This window comes from Nuphar pumila, chromosome 4 (assembly GCF_984573655.1).
Source record: "Nuphar pumila chromosome 4, dmNupPumi1.hap1.1, whole genome shotgun sequence".
In the NCBI taxonomy this organism is placed as follows: domain Eukaryota; kingdom Viridiplantae; phylum Streptophyta; class Magnoliopsida; order Nymphaeales; family Nymphaeaceae; genus Nuphar; species Nuphar pumila.
Genome location: NC_143252.1, coordinates 124,456,977 through 124,471,674, shown reverse-complemented (window position 1 = coordinate 124,471,674; position 14,698 = coordinate 124,456,977). Strand labels below are relative to the sequence as shown.

Genomic DNA, 14,698 nt, shown 5'->3' with positions numbered 1-14,698 from the left:
CCATTGAGTGCCTTACAAAAATAAATAAATACATAATTATATATAATAACAGTGAATTTCAAATGCATACCTTGCTGCAATGAGTTGTGCAAATGGAAAATGGATTGTGTCCCTCCTTCCAAAGCCCCCCCTCGCTTTGGGTATACTTATCTAACTCCATATGAATGACTTCCTGCACATCATCTTTATTTAGATACTCAATGGTATTCAGGATGTGCTTCCTCGCTTCTTTATCTTCTATGCATGTGGGGAAGAATCTGATGGTAGGGAAGGTTTAAGTAATAGGAAGGGGCATGAATGTCTTGATGAAGTTGGCTAGTCCATCTCTTATCAATTACTTTCCAAACTGGCATATACTATATTTACTTGTTCTTAAAATTCCCCATAATTTACTCTTTTGACCTATCCATATAATCAGACAAGTAGGGCATAGTTGGCCTCTCATCAATGTCTACTCTCCTCAACAATTTCACAAGTAGCATAAAAAACATATTACGACCCTTCCAAAACTCTGCAGACTCCACTAGTCAATCTCAATCAGTTTATACACAATCTTCGTAGCATTCCACCTGCCTAAAGCAAACATCTTCATTTTATTTTGATAAATGACAAAGCTTTGTATAGTCAAAACATTTGTAGCAAACTTTGTCAATGCATGTCGTATCAACTCGATCCTCTTGGTGAACCTTCTCATCAAGTTTGGTATCCCAATATGATTATAGGTAAATTTTGTAAGTTGCACACCTGAATTAGGGATGTCAATGAATTGGATTTTATTTGATATCTGACCGAATTCAATTTCTTTTCGTTGCATTTGGTAAGCCAAAACTGTATCCGATTATAATCAGATGCAAACGTAATTTTGTTTTGTGCTACAGAATCGTATAAGTATCCAAATTTGACACAGATATAAATTCATTTACATGTAAAAAACTACACATGGTATGAGCTTTTGACCATCCGAATCTTAACCTGAATGTGGACCCGTTTAGCCAACATTCAATTAGTCAAATATGGTATTGGCTACATGAGATCAATGCAATGCCTGCTCATAGAAACCAAACAAAACTTTTATAGTAATCTTGCAACATTCTTCTTGCAACTCTGAAGTTTGCTGCATTATCAGTAATGATTTGGATCACATTAGCAGGTTTAGTATCCTCCATCACCTCCTTAAACATAAGGAGCAACTTATTTGCCATCTTTGTCCTGTCTGACATATCAATAAATTTAAAAAACATCCAAAAAGTTAGCTAGTTTCCTGTCTATCCATCCATTTGCCATGATGGTGCGACACTGCGACTCAATAGTGTTTCAAGACTCTCTGAACACACCACATTACTGCTTTTGCAGCAACTTGCTTTAGAATCCTACTTCAATGCACGATAGAGGGCATCTTATAACCAGCCTTTATACTGGCTATGGAATTAGCCATAGCTCGAAACTGAAATGAGTTTGCAGCTTTGAAGGGCGTCAACGCCCATTGCTGTGTGTGACTACTCGATTATTTGCTTGGAAGCCATCACAGAACGTATATCTGGCTAGGTTCTTAGGTTTGTCCTTGACACTGCTGCTTGCTTCCCCATGCTCTTCAGGAGGCATATCTGGGTAGGTCTTCACAACGAAACGAGCTAGCTGGGGCTCTACTCGAGCTCAATCTATTTAAGCTCCGCTTGAACTAGTTCGAAATAAAATAGATGAGCTGAGCTTGAGCAAGTGCTCAAGCTTGATACACATAAATGAGTTAAGCTTGAACAGACATTCCAACTCGGATAGGCTTGATAAGCTCGATTAGGCTAAACTCACATAGTTATATAAAGATATTAAATTTCATATATGTACATATTTTGTCCATTTCATTTACACAAAAGGAGGTCTTACCTTGACTGGTAAGACGTTGGTCACCTATGGAAGTGGTATTGGTTCGAATCCCACTATTCTTTAATTGATCATCAAGGCTTCTTACATGGATTTCAAAAACTTTTTAAACTAGAGGTGCTCAGCTCGAGTCGAGCCGTCGAGTTGATCACAAAGAAAGGTTGTTTATGCTTGGCCCAAAATTGAGCCGAGCTTGAACAACTAATTTTTCTTAATGAGTCAAGTCGAGCGGAGCCAACCCGCGTTCGACTCCAATCCGACTCGTGCAGCCCTACATTTAGGTCTCCTCATGGTTGGGCCATATCCCACCCCCCAACCCCTAATGTATGCTGACTTTTATTTTCTCATTCTCTTTCTTTGGTTCTCCTGCAATAGGCCTTTCATGTGCCATTTCATAACCTCTGGCAACAACCTAGAAGTGCATAGGGCCACATCTTGGCTTGTACCATCCAAATGATGCTTGATTCTTGAAATTCTCCTATGAGTCTACTTCTTACAGTAATTCCACCTGTTAAACAACCTATTTCCCTCATAAATCGACATGCAAATGGTCTCATGCCAGGTCTCTTGATGTAACATGCCCAAAAATGTAGAAATTGTGCCAAACCTCCCTTCAAAATTACCGATAATTGGAAGCTTACCTGTGGTTTGATGCTTTCAGGCCTTTCACTATTCAAACATGGTTGATGTTATGTCAAACACCTTCAATTAAGCCCCTAAGGCTCAATTTTGAGAGTTAGAAAAAAAATATCGTCTAGGATGGAAATATGTAAATTTAGGGTAAATCACACCTCTTGAGCTCAAGGTTTATTTTTGGGGTTGGTCTGATCTCAAAACTCAATAAGATAACTTCAACATGAGGTTTGGAGAGGGAGAAGGCTAAAAAATTGGGTCAAAACTGTTAGAAAATAATACATATATGTATATACTTGAATATATATATATATATACTCTTCTTAATACAAGAGTATGTATATGTATAAGTATATGTATATAAATACATATTTAAAGTATATACATATATTCTTGTAATTTTTTTTTTCTTATTTCTGTAATTTCTCATTTTATTTATTTTTCTTTTTCAGTTTTTGTTCCCTTTCTGTACATAGTCGTCACAGTGCACAACAGTCAGCCACTGACTGTGTACAGAGTCTGTCAAATAAGAGCCGTTGGGCTGATTCCAACTGCTCTAATTAGAGCTGTTGGGAATAGCCCAACGGCTCTTTTAAAGTGTAATGCATTATAAATAAGGGCAATGAGCCCATTGAAGTGTGTATGAATGAAAGGGTTTTATCACATGGTATCAGAGCTTGGTGTATGATCAACCGTGCATTGGTGGGTTGTCTCGAAATGAGTGCTTATTCTCTTTCATGGTGGTGATTAGTTTTTCTCTTCTAATTCGCTATAGGTGATTTTTTCCCACACAATACAAGCAACTCCAATTTTATTCCGCCGTTCAAACTTAAAGGAAGCAACTATAACATTTGGGCGGGACACTTGGAGATATTTATCAAGGGTTAGGTTTGTGGGGATTCTTAAGAGGTACTATTCTTGAACCTATTCCCAAAATTACATTAGGTGAAAATGGGATTAAGATTAGTCTTGACGAAAGAAACAAAGCCATGGAAGAATATTACAAGAAATTGGATGAATAGAAAATGAAAAACGCAAAAAATCTTTCATGGATGTTAAGTGGAGTTGAGACAAAAATTGCCTCAAACCTATTAAGTTACAAAAAGACAAATGAAGCATGAGAATATCTTAGAGGTATGTTTACCGAAAAAGATATGGCCCACAAGTATTATCTCCAAGAAAAAGTTAGAAATATCAAACAAGGAGATAAAAATGTAAGAGATTACTTTATAGAGTTATCTTCCATATGGACCCAACTTGCCCAATTTGAACCCAAATGGGAAGGTAAGTGTATCGAAATGTGAAGAGTTCAAGTTGAAGAAGATAGACTGTTCGCTTTTTCTCTATGGTTTGAGACCAGAGTTTGAACAAACAAGGGCCTCCTTGCTATCATCTTCGTCTCCTCCTCCTATTCATGAGATTCTCACTAAACTTAGTAGAGAAGAAACTAGATTAAATATGAGTAAAAATGTTAGTGTGCTTGCTACTTCTAACAATGGCCAATAAGAGGATTGCGCACTTTCCGCATCAAAACCAGGGCATCATATAAAGTCATATAAACCTCCTCATTTTAGCAAGAATAGAGGAGAATAAAAAATCATTTGCCATAACTGTAATAAACCTGGTCATATTAGGCCTCAATGTCGTAGATACAAATATAGGCCTCAAGAAAAGCGTGTTGCTGCTGCACCATCAAAACAAGATGAGAATACTCTGAATCTCAAAGACCTCACCAAATCATTATCTCAGCTAACAGAAGCATTGCAACCATTACTCAAAGGATCTACTTCAGGAGCGGCCATTGCATCATCTTCTACTCCTGGTATGTACTCTTGGTTTCTTGATTCAGGAGCATCTTTTCATATGACCCCACATAAGTCTATATTATCTGAATGCCAATCTAATTCGAATGCATTTTTTGTTTCCACTGCCGATGGCACTGCCTTGGAAATAGAGGGTGTTGGAACTTTTAAAAATGATTTGTCAAAACATAACAAATTTTACATTTCAAAAATAAGACTTGTACCAAAACTTCATCTTAACCTACTTTCAGTTTCTCAAATCTCGGATCATGGATATGATGTCATTTTCTCATCAAGTAAATATTGGGTGTAGGATCGCCAGTCCGAAACATTGATTGGGGAAGGTTCTAGGCAAGAAAATCTCTATTATATGGTTTTCCTTTGTATTCCAAAGGAATCATTTTGTAACACTTCCCAAACAAAAGATATACGGACTTTGCATCATAGACTTGGGCATCTAAATATAAGGAAATTAAATTTTGTACCGGTTACCAAGAATCTTTGTAAAAATAATTTTGAATGTAAAGAATGTTTACTCGGTAAAATGACAGCCTTGCCTTATGGTCAAAGAACTTTTTATTCTTCAATGCCTTTTGAATTAGTTCATTCGGATGTGTAGGGTCCTACTCCTATTGCTTCTAAAGGAGGATTCTCCTACTATTATCGATGACTTCACTAGATATTGTTAGATTTACTTTCTTAAGTTTAAATCAGATGTATTTGCAACCTTCAAAACATTCCATAACATGATTAAAAATCAATTTGAAAGTAAGATCAAAATTCTCAGAACTGACTCTGGAGGAGAATATTTGTCAAAGTTTAAAAAATTTTTAGAAAACGAAGGAATTTTACATCAAAAATCATGTCCTAGAGCCCTACAACAAAACGGAATTTCAGAAAGAAAACACAGACATATTATGGAAACTACAAGAACCTTTCTTATTGCTAGAAATGTTCCTAAAAATCTTTGGGCTGAAGCTGCATTAACCGCAGTATATCTCATAAGCACGATGTCTTCAAAAACTGTCAAATGAGATTTCTTTTGAAAAATTATTCAAATATCGACCTGACTATCAAAGACTGAGAATCTTTGGTTGTAAATGTTATGTTTTAAATGATAAAGGAGATAAACTATCCTCTAAGGCTATCCCCTGTGCGTTCATTGGTTACTCTGAAACATAAAAATGATAAACTTCGTCTCAAGAAATGTTAATTTTGTTGAAAATGAAAGTGGATTTGAAGGAAACACGTCACAAGACATAAATTTTGATTATTCTTTCTTGTTTAAACTGTTGTCTGATGATGAAAATAGTTATGTAGAATCTCCTATTGAAGATAGAACAACAGTTGAACCAATAGCATACACTAGAAGAAATCAAAATGCAACTAATGAAAGTGTAAATCAAAGTAACTATGAAGCATTAGAAATTCCTTCAGAATAAACCACCATTCGTAGATCTGAACGAACCTCAAGAATTTCAAATAAATTTGTGTCTTATGACTCATTCTCTCCTAGACATAGAACATGTCTTATAACTATTCATTCATATTTTGAGCCTTCATGTTACAATGAAGCAAAAAATTTACCCGAATGGATAAAAGCTATGCATATAAAATTAGACGCTCTTAAAGAAGCTAACACTTGGGAAATTCTAAATTTACCCATTGGAAAGAAGTCCATAGGATGTAGATGGGTTTTTAAAGTAAAAACCAAAAGTGATGGATCATTGGAAAGGCATAAAGCTAGGCTAGTTGCTAAAGGATATTCTCAAGAATATAGAGTGAATTACGAAGAAACTTTTGCTCCTGTTGCCAGGATGATCACTGTTTGAATGCTTGTAGCTATTTCAGCTATTAAAAATTAGAATATATTTCAAATGGATGTTAAAAATGCATTTTTGAATGAGAATCTTAATGAAGAAGTATACATAGATGTTCCACCTGGATTGATAATTCCTTCAGGTAAAGTACTTAAATTAAAAAAAACACTGTATGGTCTCAAGCAAGCACCGCAAGCACCTAAAGCTTGGTTTGATACTTTTAACAATGTTATTGCAAGATATGGTTTTAAACCATGCTATACTGATACAACTTTATTTATCAAGAATTCTTCTACAGGTATTATAATTTTACTTTTATATGTTGATGATATGTTGATTATAGGGAGTGACAAAGAAGGAATCAAGAAAGTACAACAAATTTTAAAAAATTCTTTTGAAATGACAGATCCTGGGTTCCTAACATACTTCCTTGGTATAGAAGTATCCTACTCTAATAGAGGGTACATATTGTCACTAACAAAGTTTGCTTCAAATATTATTGACAGGTCAGGACTATCGGATGATAAAGTTGTTGACACCCCAGAAACTGTTGGAATGAAAATGCGAGCCGATGATGGAGTCCTTTTAGACAATCCAACTCCCTTCAGACAACTCGTGAGATATGAGATCTCTTATGTATTTGAGTATTACAAGACCAGCCATAGCTCATGCTGTACGTATAGCCAGTCAATTTCAACACGCTCCAACATCAGCTCATATGAGTGCAGTGATGAGAATTATAAAATACATTAGAAGCACAATAAATAAGGGAGTTTTTCTATCCTCTTCTTCCTTCTTAGATCTTATTGCATATTCTGATGCTGATTGGGGAGAAGATCCAAATAATAGACACTCAACAACTGGTTTTTGTGTGTTTCTAGGTGAATATTTGATTTTATGGAGGTGCAAGAAACAACAAAATGTGTCACTATCATCTACAGAAGCTGAATATAGAGCAATGACAACTACTACCATGGAAATCGTATGGCTCCAACAACTAATTTTAGATATGGGAGTTCATCTTCAGAATCCTACAAGATTATGCTCTGACAACAAGAGCTCCATATACATTGCTCAAAATCATACGTTTCATGAAAGAACCAAGCATATAGAGATGGATTGTCATTTTGTTCATGAAGAATATTTAAAAAAGACTATTGATCTTCCCTACGTGACATCAAAATATCAACTTGCGGATTTTTTCACCAAGGCACTGTGCTCACCAAGATTCAACTTTTTACTTGACAAACTTTCGGTGATGTCACCATAAGTTTGAGGGAGACTGTTAGAAAACAATACATATATGTATATACTTGAATATATATATATATATACTCTTCTTAATACAAGAGTATGTATATGTATATAAATATATATTTAAAGTATATACGTATATTCTTGTAATTTTTATTTTCTTATTTCTGTAATTTCTCATTTTATTTATTTTTCTTTTTCAGTTTTTGTTCCCCTTCTGTACATAGTCAGTAGCTGACTGTGTATAGTGTACAACAGTCAGCCACTGACTGTGTACAGAGTCTGTCAAATAAGAGCTGTTGGGCTGATTCCCAACTGCTCTAATTAGAGCTGTTGGGAATAGCCCAACGGCTCTTTTAAAGTGTAATGCATTATAAATAAGGGCAATGAGCCCATTGTAAGTGTGTATGAATGAAAGAGTTTTATCCCCTCATAGCAATACCACAGTGCATTTGAAGCACTTGTTCTTTCTTGTGGTGTGAAGCTTTTTGATGCTATTTTGTGTTGGCATATGTTTTGAATATCAATTTATTTGGAAACTTGATTGTGTGAGACTTTTCACAAAAACGACTCCTGGGGCCTTAAAAATGGCCTCCATAGGTGGTTGGTGACCACTTTTTCAGCACCAGAAAAGAAAAAAACTGTGTTGACTCGTATGGTACGAGTGTATTGTACGATACACTACAATACATCCCTATTGTATGATTTATAGCTGGCAAACCCAACGAGTTGACTCGAGAATCTCTTGAGTCGATCTGATCGGACCCAACTAGGTCACCGATTCAGGATGACCGATCCACATGCCTCTCATGTGTTTTTTTGTTATGCATTGTGGTTTTAATGTGTAATGCCCATAAAAGAATACTTGTTATAAAGAATCATATGTTTTTAAATCATAAATATTAACAATTATGTATAGTTTAATATTTAAATAGCTTAGTCACTGATGTCATGTGCGAAATTTAGTGATTATACAATATGAATTTTGATTTTTTTTCCATATCTTAACACTAGAAAATACCTAGTCCTAACTCATCTGAGTTACTAAGTCGACTCGCTGACTCGCAAGTCAAGGGTCAGGCAATGTGAATCCGAGTCACGAGTTCGCCAACTATGGTATGGGTCAGGCGATGTGATGCTAGATCCCTCAACAAAATGGAGAGTTTGGAAGGAATGAAGCATTTGAAACGTGTACCGGATTTTATCTCATTGGTAATAATGCACATTAACAATAAAGAGGTGTGGAACAAATTACCTTTCATTATTGTACAATTGAGGTTAGTCACGTCTTAGTGTTCAACATATATGAACAATCTAGGAAGGCTTTACATGAGGTGGTTGAAAAATAATATTAACACGACACTGCTGATATGGCTTTACATTGGAACACAGATTCTCTCTCTTGGGCAACATCAAGAACGTTTTTGTTCTAGCCATTATATCCATTTAGTTCTAGCTGTTAGGTTCACCTATCCTTCCCCAAACCTCACTCTTCTCTCCTTAAATGTGATGAAGATGAGAGCATTCTTATAGAAAGGTATGGACAGATAAAAGTAATTCATCTTGGATGATTAGAACTTAGATTCTTCCCAACCAAAACGAGGTTGGTACAAGAAGAATTGAATCTATTAATGGGGAAACAGTGCTAGATTTCTGGTGGTTACTTCCTAAAGGGAACTAAATGATAGTCTAGGACTGAATGTGAGATAGGGGGCTACCATGGTCTTGGGAAGAGTCTGCTTCTAGAGATTATAATTGAATAGAGAGATGTTGGTTGCCGACTTTGATAACCTATAGACATCAGAGAAAGGTGGGGGAGCAATAAATCATTAAGCATTCGGATGGGCATATAGCTATCCAATCAAATGGTTTTCTGGATGGGTACTTTTCAAGATTCAATAACTAAACAATGGATAAGTGATTGAACATGAGTTCATTCAGGAAAGAGTTAAATGAGAGGATGTTGAAATGTATAGTGGATCAAATAACATGTTTATATGAAGATGATAAAATTGTGCGTGAATGGACAAGGAATATTTTCAGTCAATTCTTGCTACATAAACCTTGTGGAAACTTTGTCTGCAACCTTTCTGGAGTAGCTGATTTTAAGTGGAGGGTTCTTCTAACATGCCAAGTACTATTTGTGGCTAGATGTTCATCGTGTCTTGAAGGTTACAAATAATTGTCTTTTCTTCATTTGGTCTTTCTCTATGACCTATATGACTGTCATAAGGGCACACCATTTTCTGGGCACAGTGTCTAGGTGACTCAACATGAAATGCAGATATGCCATGTGACAAAATATAACACATATGATCATTATTTTCAATAAGCAATATATCTTTTACATTTTAAAATATTAAATGGATTTTTTTAATCATTTAAAAAATTAAAAACATCCATGTCCTTATCCTTTTCTTTTATTGTGAATTTGTGTCTTATACTTGTGTTGAGTCATGGCTCTTGTCTATGTCTTTGTGACAGCTATGAACATATTTGCTTGAGATTGACCTGATGTGGAGGAGTCATTTGATAGTGGGAAAGCGTGGATTAAACAAATATCTTTTAGGTGTGGAGTTGCTCCTGACCGCATGATTTGAATTTTCTGGAGATTCATAATGTTTAACTTAAAGGGAAAGTCAGAATCAGTTTTTACTGTACAGTGTTATTCAAAAGGAGTTTGTGTGCTGGTTATCATTGATCTTTTCTAATGTGCACATAAGTTATCCCCTCATTGAATTTTTCTTTTGTTTTTATTTGACCTTGATGAACTTTGCATACATTTTTATTTAATATTTGCATTACTTTTGATTCCTTTGAAGTTGCTGTGCCCTATATACTTGATACTAGTTTTTTGTATGATCTTCCCTAAAACTACGGACTGGCTTGATGGTATGGCTTGGAGATCAGCTTCATTTTTTCTCTATAGCTCACTTCACATCCAGTGGGATATGCACAATTTGGAAAATTTTATACGCACTTTACCATTTTTCATGTTATGTGTAGTTTCTTGTGGTTGATAGCTAAGCTCTACTATTGGATCTAAGTTTTTCTAGCTTGGCTTTGTTGTATATGTACTAGGTACATTGTGCTATAGTAGTTTACTATGTTCAAGTAAATCCATTCCTCCAGAAGCCTAATATGCTTGCAGTAGCTGCCAATTTCAGTGATCAGTTTTCTTTGATCTTTCTTTCATTTAGGTTGCATCACACGAGGTTCAAGAAGAGAGAGGCTACTTAGCAAGTTCATTGAAAATGAATGTGAAAAAATAGATCGGCTGATGGAACTGTATATGAGGTAAAATTTATAAGAGGTTGTAAGATCTAGTAATCTGCTTGCTCGAGTGTTTAAGGACGAAAAAATGTGACGTTTGATTCTTGTATTGGTGGTGTTCAAGTGGCTGCGCTGCTACCATGACAAGGTTCTGTTTGCTGCAGGTACTCAAATCGAGTTAAAGCAGAAACTGAACGGCTTGACCAACTGGAGCTGGATGACTTAGAGGTGCGTCCCTTCTCTGTCATTCACAAGCCAAGATGAAATCAGTTTTTTGATTCATGAATTTTTGCTAAAGAAACTCTTAATTACTTCTGGTCTTTGTTTAATTTGATAGATGGATGAAGAGGAGCGTTACAACCGCAAACTTGAATCTGGTCTTTATACGCTCCAAGTAATAATCATGATGCCTTTTGAAGGAATCATCTTAGTATTTATTTTTATGCTTTTGTTTTTTTTTGCCAATTTCATGATGCCTTTTGAAGGAATAATCTTGGTATTTTTTTATGCTTTTGTTTTTTTTTTGCCAATTTCATCTTTCTTTGATGTATTTTTAGTGGAAGTTTATCTGAATATGATTTTTTTTCTTTTCTCAGTTAATTGCAGTTATTCTTGGTCACCTGTGGTCTTCTGAGTAAGCGTACTTGATCATATCTTTTCAACGTTGTGTGCATTTGCTGCTTTTTGTATTTTCAGGAACTCTTTTGATAAATAACTAACAGGGCATCAACTATAATGGTCTTTCAGGCACCCTCGAATGAGAGCAAGAATCGAGCTTTTGCTAAAGCAACATAGACTGTCAAAGAATGATGTTAAGGATGTACTGCAGGTGTGTGCTTAGCATCCATCTCCTTTAGGGCTGCACACAATCCAAGTTCGAGCCTAGCTTAGGCTGGCTTGGCTCCGCTTGCTAAAAAAAGAGCTTTTCAAGCTTCAACAACTTTTGTCCAAACTCGGCTCGTGTGAAACTCGAGACAAACATCTTTATTTATGAAAAGGTTAACTGTGGGTGGGATTCAAACTCCCCACCTTCTTTACAAAGGCTCAACGTCTCATCCATATAGCAATACTAGGTGCCTTACATAGTTACACAAACCGAGCTTAATCGAGCTCAACTGAGCTTTTGATTATTTGATCAAGTTTGGCTCAGTTATATGTAGTGATCTTGAGCCCTTGCTCAAGCTTGGCCCTTTTATTTACTCGGATGAGTTTGAGCCGAGCTTAAACAAGTTGAGCTCGAGCCGAGCCCGAGTTAGCTTGGCTCGTTGTGCACTCCTATTGTCCATAATAGTGTTGCTTAGGCCTGTGACTATTTCCAGACTGAGCCTGACAGATGCCTGATCTGACTTACGTAATTTCTTGTGGACTTTGGTGGTTTTCTTTATGCCAGCCTTCTCAAATGATTAAGAACCAGTTGTTTATTAGCCTTCCTTGATCCAGTGCTCCATGCATTTTCTATTGTTATTCGGTACCTTCTCCATGGATTTAAAACAAAAAAGAGGAGAAAATTGACCCAGTGAGATTCCGTAGTCCATGGTGCTGGAGTGGGTCATGCTGATGTCAGTGCTGACCCTTATTTTTGCAATAAGTCCATTGCACAAGCAATGACTAACAATCTATAGAGTTATCTGGTTGTACGTGAAGTCTGTTTTTGTTCATCAGGAATGAAGCCCAACGATTTCATATTCCTTTGATTCGATATTTACTCTGGATATGTGTAGGAATATCATGACAACATTGGGGATCTCGATGGACCAGAGGAAAAGGACCGGGCACAGGCAAAGATTCAAAAGTTCATCGAGGCCTTGTGATTTGCTGTCACGGTCAGAAATTTTGATGATATGCCAGGAAGGGTGAAGACTGAAGAGGTTGGACGTGTAATTGTGCGTGTATTATCGTTGCTGTATCAAAATTGACAGCATCATTCAATTCTAAAAGGTCCAAATCCTTTTTCTTCGTCATTTGAAGTCATGCTGGCCATGGCAGCAGCCAAGATGCAGTCTTCATGATGGCGTTTCCAACAGATTGGTTATCTACCAACCTAATTGAAATGCATCACTCTTAGGGTATGTTTGATTGCTTGTTCAGGGTTGGACGAAATGAACAAAAAGAACGGAACAGAACATTGGTTCGGTTCGTTCCATAATAACTGTTCCTAAGTTCAATGTTTGTTTGGACCGTACTCAAATGCTATGTTCCAAATATCCGTTTGATGACGACAACTTGGACAATCATGTTGAATTACTTTGTTTTGGATTGTATGACGTGATCCATCCACCATTTTATATGTTTTAACAAGTTTATTATGGTTTTTTGCCCGGATATGGATTCAATTATGAAATTATATCTAAAATCGAGACTTTTAGCCATGAATATGGATTTGGAATTGGATTTTAGCCCCAAATATCGACTTTTGCCTTGAATATGGATCTCGAATGGGATTTTTAACCCCGAATATGGGTTTTTGCTTTAAAAATTTTACAACTCTCACCAAGAAAACAAATAGCATACAGTTTCCACCAACCGATCATTCAGCATATAACTAATTCTTGTGCCTGGACCAGGAGAAAGTAGTCTCATGTTAGTTCTAGGCACATTTTTCCTGTGTCAGCAATATTTATCTAGATGGCAAAACCAAGACCTAAATAAGGCAGTTTTAATATGCTTTTCAACTACAGAATTATCTCATTTTCATATAGAGGCAGCAATTAAGACAAAGCATACCTTGTTGTCTAAGCACAATAACAGAAAACATTTCCAGCTATGGATCATTCAATCTGAACCAATAATCTTTCAGCCAGAGAAATTTAACCGGAAAATGCTTGCATTACAAACAAGTGTACCACAAAATGAAATCATGATACAAATCACAATATGTTTTCTCTCTCTCTCTCTCTCTCTCTATATATATATATATATATATATATATATAGAGAGAGAGAGAGAGAGAGAGAGAGAGAGAGAGAGAGAGAGAGATTATCTAACATTAAATTAGTTGGGTTTGACATTAGTTACACCCAATCATATTAAAATGACTAAAATCTCTTAAAGGGATGGCATTTTTTAGAATGCATGTTTGCTTTTTTGGGCAAAATGTCTTTTTGAACTTAGAGAAAAATGAAAAGTCAAATACCTTTTTCAAAAAAGTAACTTTATGAATATATCATAGTTACATTCTTGACTTCAAAAGTAATTATACATTTCAAAAAATGTCAATTTTAAGGATATTTTAGTTACTTTAAATAACAGAGGTTCCAAAAATCCAAACTTCTGGAAAGGAAAATGGTTTGGCTTTTTTACTCTGCTACAACTCCCCGTCATTGCTCTGGTAATTCATTCAGTGTTTGTACTTATGTAAGGGGTGAAAACAACACTCCAGTAGGAATAAAATGACAAAGTACATGTATATGAAATCAAACATACAAGAAACATCATTTTTCAAACGTAAACAAAAATCATAACATTGATAAACCACAAACCCATTAAAAAACTATATTCAATACTTATGCATTATCAAGCATGTTATGCATGACCTATCAATGCAGTAGAGTATCTATCTATGACATGAGTGACTTAAAATTCTTTCATTTAGGTGATCTTTCTTAAATGATGCATGCTATGCTTTCACAAAATGTGCAATACACTTTTGTTCTTCTTGTTAACAATCTCTATGGGTACGATAGAGACAATATCTGGATTGGAGACATGATCAAGGGGTACATTCAAACAATTTGTGTCTTATTATCTTGGCCTTGCACACCTTTTGCGGCCCTAGATGAGGGGTGAAACTTATCGAGAGAGAAATCCCAACAACCTCAACCTGTCTAATGTTAAATACACTTAGTTTTAAGTTAGTGAACACACACACACATATATATATACATGGTAATGCATCCTTACTAAATGAAATATGTTAAATAGTTTTTTGGTTTTTATTTTTTGTTGAGCATGGTCGATTTACTAGGGATCCACACCTAGATCATGTGTTTTTGATGAAAAAATGATATTTGGAGCTTCAAAAATTTATAAAGATTTTGA

General features: G+C 35.7%; 1 protein-coding gene across 1 annotated transcript in view; it reads left to right on the top strand.

Moving 5' to 3' along the window:
- The window catches only part of LOC149840913 (ARM repeat superfamily protein), a 39,302-nt gene extending 26,383 nt beyond the window's left edge, over positions 1–12,919 (top strand). The window contains exons 3-8 of the mRNA XM_090003457.1: positions 10,588–10,684; positions 10,825–10,888; positions 10,998–11,054; positions 11,257–11,294; positions 11,408–11,489; positions 12,382–12,919. Coding sequence (XP_089859583.1) covers positions 10,588–10,684; positions 10,825–10,888; positions 10,998–11,054; positions 11,257–11,294; positions 11,408–11,489; positions 12,382–12,471 — 428 coding nt within the window. The 3' untranslated portion in view covers positions 12,472–12,919. The remainder of the gene's footprint in view (positions 1–10,587; positions 10,685–10,824; positions 10,889–10,997; positions 11,055–11,256; positions 11,295–11,407; positions 11,490–12,381) is intronic.
- The last annotated feature ends 1,779 nt before the right edge of the window (positions 12,920–14,698 follow it).